At 42.7% G+C, this 7256-nt stretch overlaps 2 protein-coding genes across 5 annotated transcripts in view; one reads left to right on the top strand and one right to left on the bottom strand.

Moving 5' to 3' along the window:
- The window catches only part of tprb (translocated promoter region b, nuclear basket protein), a 23398-nt gene extending 22774 nt beyond the window's left edge, over positions 1-624 (top strand). For both annotated transcript variants that reach the window (XM_078108174.1, XM_078108175.1), the window contains exon 51: positions 332-624. In XM_078108174.1, the coding sequence (XP_077964300.1) occupies positions 332-381 (50 nt within the window). In that variant the 3' untranslated portion in view covers positions 382-624. The remainder of the gene's footprint in view (positions 1-331) is intronic.
- Positions 185-6843, bottom strand: prg4b (proteoglycan 4b). Of its 3 annotated transcripts, XM_040184212.2 has the most exons (14): positions 6531-6781; positions 6345-6415; positions 5915-6031; positions 5636-5758; positions 5140-5220; positions 4975-5031; positions 4153-4434; positions 3285-4019; positions 2815-2901; positions 2415-2551; positions 2079-2235; positions 1891-1998; positions 1378-1506; positions 185-760 (listed from the first exon to the last, which is right to left on the bottom strand). In XM_040184212.2, exons 2-14 carry the CDS (start codon positions 6409-6411, stop codon positions 651-653), a joined length of 2190 nt encoding a protein of 729 aa, XP_040040146.2. In that variant the 5' UTR covers positions 6412-6415; positions 6531-6781; the 3' UTR covers positions 185-650. The 3 variants fall into 3 exon arrangements, with proteins under 3 accessions (XP_040040146.2, XP_077964302.1, XP_040040147.2); XM_078108176.1 differs by lacking the exon at positions 5140-5220 and having other exon boundaries at positions 6531-6779; XM_040184213.2 differs by lacking the exons at positions 4975-5031; positions 5140-5220 and having other exon boundaries at positions 6531-6843.
- Between the last annotated feature and the right edge of the window lie 413 nt (positions 6844-7256).

The following is a 7256-nucleotide window of genomic DNA, read 5'->3' on the forward strand; positions in this document are numbered from 1 at the left end:
CTAAATCAAAAATAGCTGCCAAAATTAACACTGGCCTAAACTAATCGTTGTCTATTTGTGAACTTGTAATACACTTTAACTCAAATGTTCCGCCTAATGACTCTGACTAACAGTCACGATGTGCACACAAAATCCTGGTAAAGCATTTGTTTTATTTGAATTAACAGTCTAAGCACTGAAGATGTTTTGGCGGTGTACAATTCAGTTTATTGTTGATTAAAATATTAGATGGAAACACTCATTGTTTACATTTCATACACATGTTATACAGCCACTGTACAAATTCTTTACGCCACTATAGCAGGTTGACTTTTTTTAAATCTCCCAACAGGTCAGGGATTTCCTTCTCGGGGTGTTCATGGGAGACGATTCGTGAGATGAAGCAGCAGTGAGAAAACTCAGTGACAGAAAAGGTTTCCATTCCCTTCAAAAACACATTAGATATTTTTAAACCAATGTTTTCATATTCTGTTTTCAGCCATGACAATGTTTGCGTGTTTTGAAGCTTGTTGTTTTTAAGTTTTCTTTTTCTTCATATACTGTTAAAGTACATTTTTGCTATCAGTCCATGCTTAAGCGTTGTGTTTTATGAAGTATGTAATAAACTTGAGAGCTGTAAGACGAGCCGCATTTGATGCCTCTTTCCTTCCTCACGCTCTCTTTGGGCATTTCAAGAAGTCGTTGCTCTGTGGTGGCGCGTTGGTTGCAGGAGCAGGAACGACGGGACGATTACTAGAAATCCTCACATTGTAGGATGTGGCTGCAAAACAAACAGAACAGTTCCAATAAGCATTTTGGATTCATGGATAGTATTCAGGATGTTTATTTTTGTTCATGTTTATGCCAGTTTCTATTTTTGGGCTTAAATCTTAAGCGCTGGAGTGTTATTAAATAAATGACGACGTGAAGACCATCTCTGTACAATTATACCAATGGGTTTTTCAGACAGGAGTTGCAGTATTCTTTAGACGGTAGTTCCCGTCATTTAAGTGGAATATTTTTACTATGTGGTTGCTCCATTTGAGCTGTAGGTAAAAGGACACCGCCCTAAATTACCTTTACATCTGCCTAATGTCCTGACACACCAGGTCCTTGTTAGGCAGACATGATGTGAAGAAGTGCAGACAGAATGAGGACGTTTTGTTCTTTTGAAGAGTATTCCTCTTAAGCAATTAAATATATTGTGAACCAGTTACCTGGTTGTGGCAATTCAAAAACAAGGCAAGGAGTTTCTTTTCACTGAATTCCAATTTGTGCCTTGATGTGCAGAACACGCCGCTTAAAACTTTAAAAATTTTGCTTGCTAACAAATTTCCCTAGCAGAAGACATTTTAAAGGAAATGTCTTCACGGAGAACTATCAACATCAATGACTTACATCTTGATAGGACGTAGTATTTGTATCCCTCTGGATCTCTTCTGCTCGGGACGGACACGGCAGCTGTGATGGTGGAGGGGAAACCTCTCCAAGCTGTCCGGATGTTAACTGCTGGCTCAAGATGAGATGCTGGAAACCAAATATTCAAATTAAAATTAAGAAAGTAACACACTTATTATTTTTGCAATTAAACATTTTGATACACAGGTTTAACATATGTTAAACCCCTAAACAGCTGCATAAATGTTACACAGGCAACTTATTTTCACTTATATTTACAGGAAGGACCCTGCTGCCCTTCTCAGTCACAAAAGGAGGACTCATTTTTTCAGTGACCATGTGTTGAAACTCCTTAAATGTGAGTTAACGTGAATCCAAGTAAATCTGTTAAAGCGCTTGGTTAAAAACCCGTATTCTCCTTACGTTTGCACATAGGCGAGAATCTGTCATTGTTTTAACGAATGTAAGTTAAAACACGTGTTGTCCTGTACACAGTTTTTATTCTTGGAATACCTGCTGATCGAACCATTCGACTGTGGACCGTGTAAACAGGGGACTGGACTTTCCTTCCACATGATGAACTGGGGCCAAACCTGTATGAATATTTCTGCACCGATCCTCCTGGAAGAACCAACAGAGTTATTTTTTAGAATGTATTTGCATGTTTGTGGTGGAGTTGTATTGTAGTTAGAGTGGCTCGCCTCTCTTGAAGAAGAAAACTGACTCCCTCCTCCTTTGGTACTGAGGCACAGACAGAGCAGCTGTAATTTGGCCCCGAAGCCCATCAAAGCCAGTGGTAATGGCCTTTGGATAGTTCGGTTCCAACACATCATTTTCAAATCTCCAGTACTGGGATCCCTGCAGAGATCACAATCGAAACATTAAACCTCAAGCAACAAAAATAAACACAATTTACAGGTGAATAACTCGCCAAGAGTGCTTAGGAGAAAATGTGACAAGATCCAGACTTTTCCACCAAATTGGCATCCTGATACATGCAAATGCTCACTTGTTAAATGAAGATGAAAAAATTATACCTTGAATATATATGTTTTTCCTTGGCAGTTGCAGCGGGTGAAGGCAGTGTCGATGGGGGAAGGGACGCCCCACACTTGTGTGATAACACGAGCCGGACTAGGCACCATGTATTTGTCCAGAGACCAGAAGTAGTGCCCTGGAAAATTTCCCAAAATGAAAAAAAAGTCTCTTTTGAAGTGCCTAATGATGTATAAGTATTTCCAACCTAGGGGGCTCGGTCCTGAGAAAGCCCCTCCAGTTAAATCTAAGGGGTCGTAAAATGACTTGTGGGACATGAGGAATGAATAAAAACGTGACAAAATATCTACTACTTCTCTCTTGTGTGTTAATAACTGGAATTTGGACTGAAAACACGTCACAGTCTTAGGGCTAACGATTAGCCACCTAGCTGCGACTCACCTCGGAAAACCACCATGGTGCCGTTCTTCAGCGTGGTCACTGCACCGACCGGCCGCCCACTACACAGATCAGTATCGTTGCTGTCATCTGAGAGAAAGAATTTTGGTTAAATAAGCGGTAAGACCTGCTATTAGAGACAAAAGTTACTGGCTGTTATTGTAACATTGTGCTCCAGGAGCTGTAATAATTCCTCTTCATTCTTTATAGTATCTAAGCTTTAGTTTTAAAGTGTAAACAGCCACCTCTCTTGCTTGAAAGAAGCTCTGTTCACCCAGAGGTGTATTGACAAAACAACCAAGCTCATAAAGGAGGCTGAGGGCAGTAATAAACGTGTACCACAAAATGCAATATTTTGCAAGATTGTTAGAAAATATCAGTCCTGATACTGACATTCCTCCTCCCAGAGTCACATCATTCATCTTTAAGGTAATTTCTTTATCAACGTGCGCTGTGTTAAGAACATTTCTCACCTGCTTGGTAGTCTCTAGGATTGTCTGTGTTGACAGTCTGTGCAGGGGTCAGAGGCTTAGTCTCCGCTTTGGAGCTGGGTTTAGCAGGGGTCGGTTTAGCTGGAGTCGGTTTAGCAGGGGTCGGTTTAGCTGGAGTCGGTTCAGCTGGAGTCGGTTCAGCTGGAGTCGGTTTAGCAGGGGTCGGTTCAGCTGGAGTCTGTTTAGCTGGAGTCGGTTCAGCTGGAGTCGGGTCAGCTGGAGTCTGTTTAGCTGGAGTCGGTTCAGCTGGAGTCGGGTCAGCTGGAGTCGGGTCAGCTGGAGTCTGTTTAGCTGGAGTCGGTTCAGCTGGAGTCGGGTCAGCTGGAGTCGGGTCAGCTGGAGTCAGGTCTGGTTCATCTTGCCGTTTAGAGGTGACCTCAGATGGTGCGGGTTTGGTCGGTTCTGGTGTGACATTGAGTGACGCAGGGCCCGTTGTGACACTCGCTGTGTCTTTATCAGCGTCATCCAGTTTGTTTGCAGGGGTCACTTCGGGGATGGGTGTCGGGTCCGGCGTTGAGGCAGGGACGGTGGTGACCTGAGAGTCGTCCGGGCCATCGGAGGCCTGTGTGGGTTCTGTGGATATTGGGGCCACAGTTGTTTTGGAGAGAGATGTTACCTCTGGCTCATCAGAGGGGGCTTCAGTCAGAACCTCGGCAGGATTGTCGTCCTCAGGGAGTACTTCTTCCTGCCCTGCCATCTCGACCGCCGTGGGTTTGGCTGTGGGAGAATACTGCGATTAGAGAGCTGGAGTTGCAGTAGAAAGTCCTTTAGAAAAATGTTTTTTATTTATTTGTTGTAATTTGTCACTGATCTATCTGTGCATGCCAGGTACTCCCTGCATATCACGTACCTGTGCTCTCAGTTGAGGCTTCTACAGCGGTGGGGGACGGTGAGGCGGAGCCGTCCTCGGCCTGTGTTGGTTCTTTGTCTGAGACAGTCGTTTGTGCCTGGGAGGAGGCTGTAAATGTCTCTGTAGGGACCTCCAGAGTATCTGGATCCTCGATGGGTTCGGTAGGAATGGGATCCAGCAGGTCAGCTGGGTCACTGGTGCTCTCTGGGAATGGAATTTCTTCTGGGTCTCCCACTTCGTTATTGGAAGAATCCTCATTGGGAAGAATTTCTCCGTTGATATCTGGAGGAATTCAAAAAGTTGTAGGAGATGCCAGGATGTCACACACAGAGCAAAATTTGGACATCTGTGGCTCAATCAAAATAATGAAATATCAGATAGTGATAACAGTGAGACAGTGTTAAAACAAAAAAGACAATGCTGTTTTGTCGCTGTTCTGATCTCGTACTACAGCGACACAGAATGTCTTTCCAGACGGAAATGTCACAACTTGTGTTCCTCCTGAGAGAGAAGTAACACGTACGCAAGAGCGTCACCACCAGCAAAACTATTCCAAGCCAACTACTGAAAATAATCCTCCAAGAAAATGTTGTGTCATAATTTCTTGGCTTCATTTCGTGCTTTCCTCTCTAGTGACTTAGCATGTGCCCGTAACTCTCCCTCCCGCCCACTCACTCACGACAACATTGCTTCCTTGTGGTTCTGTTCTGTTCTGGCTGGTGGCGCTTGTGCTGTTGGCAAACCTGGCTGTCAACTGTAAACATCTTTCTGCCATCATCCTGACATAACGTACTGTTGTGTAAAACAGTAAAATACAGTCACCTGGATCTTGTCCCTTGCTGAATGTAGAAGGCTCTGTTGCATCATTCACAGTCGGCTCTGTGGTAATGTTCATGAATAAAAGTTTAAGGGTTAAGGCTGCGTAAAAAGAATTGCCCTAAATCCTAGCTGAAAATATGAGAAAAAATGTTTTGCCGTCAAATATACCTTTGGGCTTGTTGCCATTTACATTATTGCACGAATCAGTCTTCACTGGTGCTGTTGCACTGGCTGCACTGCCGATTTCTTCTGTGGTAATTAACCAAGACAGAAATGATGGTCAAATTTATCCCAATGCAGCGGTGCACATTACTGCATGCGTTTCATGTTACTCCACATGCTGGTGGACATGCCATGTCAGATTTACCCTGTCTTCTTTGCACTTGAGCATTTATAAAAATATACTAAACTGAAACAATCATTAATGCATTACAGTGCACATGGGGGGGGGGGGGGGGGGGGGGCGCAGACTTCAACATGCTTTGACTCAACCTTCACTGTATGTGCTAATAATTTGCATCCAATATCAGAAAAGAGGCCAAAAATGTGAAACCGCGTTTATCTTACTCGAGAAATAACATGGTGGTTTTACTCCAAACTAAACTGTGAGGGAAATCTGTCGAGGTTAACATGCAGCGTGCCGACTCTCTTATGCAAGGCTTACCCTCTGCATCACAGTGGGTTTTGTGATCTGGACAACACTGTTTGTAATCATTGCAGTTAGGGTCGCAGGTACACAGCCGGCCTCTTTTGAAGTTTTCTCCACACCGTCCTCTGCATGAGTTTTCTGTTGCAAACAAATTCAACATGATTACTCAGCGCTGTTTGTTTTAGATCAAAATGATTGTTTGAGTACGTTTCATATGAAACATTTAAGGCAGTGCAGGAAATTATGCTCTCCTCAGTGTTGGGAAATGGAAAAGGAAATAGAGCAAACTCTCACTTGTGGTGCATTGGGATTCAAAGTCTTTGCAGCACTCTCCATAAGATAGGCAGTTGTAGTCACACTGACACATGTAGCCCCTGTAGTACTCAGCACCACATCGACTTTTACAGCTTGCTGTTCATGAGATGAGAAGAACATTACAACGCCCGTCCCTTTAAAATTTGCTTCATCTTTTGTCCAATAACATGTACTTTAGGACGCGGTGTGTAAATAACATATTGTGCCACACATCGATTTTTGAAGCAGGGACAAATCCGCATAGAATGATTACTCAACCAGTCAATGATTATTAACAGAATAAATAGTACATGAACAGAAAACATCCAGGATATATTCCAGGAAAGGGAATTTTCTGGCATTGAGAATATTAAATAATACAGTTAAATGTTCCTCTATGCTGTACAAAAGCCACACAAGTTACACTCACTCTGAGCGGCACTAAATGCCAAGGCACACGCCAGCAGAATAACAGCAGAAAGTACAGTGGAAGACATCCTTCTGCAAATATAAAACAAAGCATGAGGCACACACACACAGAATACATCTGAATAGAATAGTATTGATTCATTATGAAAATCCAGAGAGGTAAAAGAGGACATAAAAGATAACCCACCTCGTTTGAGCCTCTGTCAGACAACTGCTGGAGGTTTGACTCGGCTTCTTTTAAAAGGCTGAGAGAGAGCGTCTGACTGCCCGTTAATTGGTAGATCCTGGCTAATTAAATGTGTGATGATCTCACAGGCTGCAGGGAGGATCCTCCAGTCCAGACCAGCCCAGACCATTGGTCCCGGGCGTCATGATTTCCCACAAACGGCTGGAAGCACATCAACGCACATCTGTGCCAGACACACGCTTCTGAGCAACAGGGGAAAAAAGCTTTTCAGTCACACTATGGGTGAACTGGACTCCTTCATCTACCGAGACTCAAATGAAAGCAACACCGCATGGTTTAGCAATACACACTATAAAGCTATTAAAAGTAAAAGTGTTGCAATCGAAAATGTGGCTCAAGTAAAATTACATTGTATTATCTAAATGTACTTTAAGTATCAAACGTATGATAATCAAATGGACAGAATGAGCATTTTTTGTATGATATTATTTTATTATCGGGCTCATTATCATCACTGAGAACTTTTATTTAATTTGTGCTACCTACGTTCTTTTGAGCAGTTTAATAAAAAATACATATATAACTATCAAAAACGGATCATGTGTTTTGTATGTGTGAAATGTGTCAGAATAGAAAAGTTGCATAACATTAAAATACACAAATACACTACAGGTCCTTTAAGATTGTCCTCCGATGTGCTATTTAAATGAATGTGCTTAGCTACTC

The sequence above is a fragment of the Gasterosteus aculeatus genome, chromosome 8 (assembly GCF_964276395.1).
Source record: "Gasterosteus aculeatus chromosome 8, fGasAcu3.hap1.1, whole genome shotgun sequence".
NCBI lineage: Eukaryota > Metazoa > Chordata > Actinopteri > Perciformes > Gasterosteidae > Gasterosteus > Gasterosteus aculeatus.

What these genes read in the sequence shown, in the direction of transcription:
- prg4b (XM_040184212.2), bottom strand. Translation starts at nt 6,411, where the DNA reads ATGTCTTCCACTGTACTTTCTGCTGTTATTCTGCTGGCGTGTGCCTTG. An exon ending in AACCCACTGTGATGCAGAGG is followed by an intron (nt 5,221 to 5,635) that starts GTAAGCCTTGCA and finishes TAATTACCACAG; the next exon opens with AAGAAATCGGCAGTGCAGCC. An exon ending in CAGCAAGGGACAAGATCCAG is followed by an intron (nt 4,435 to 4,974) that starts GTGACTGTATTT and finishes GAATTCCTCCAG; the next exon opens with ATATCAACGGAGAAATTCTT.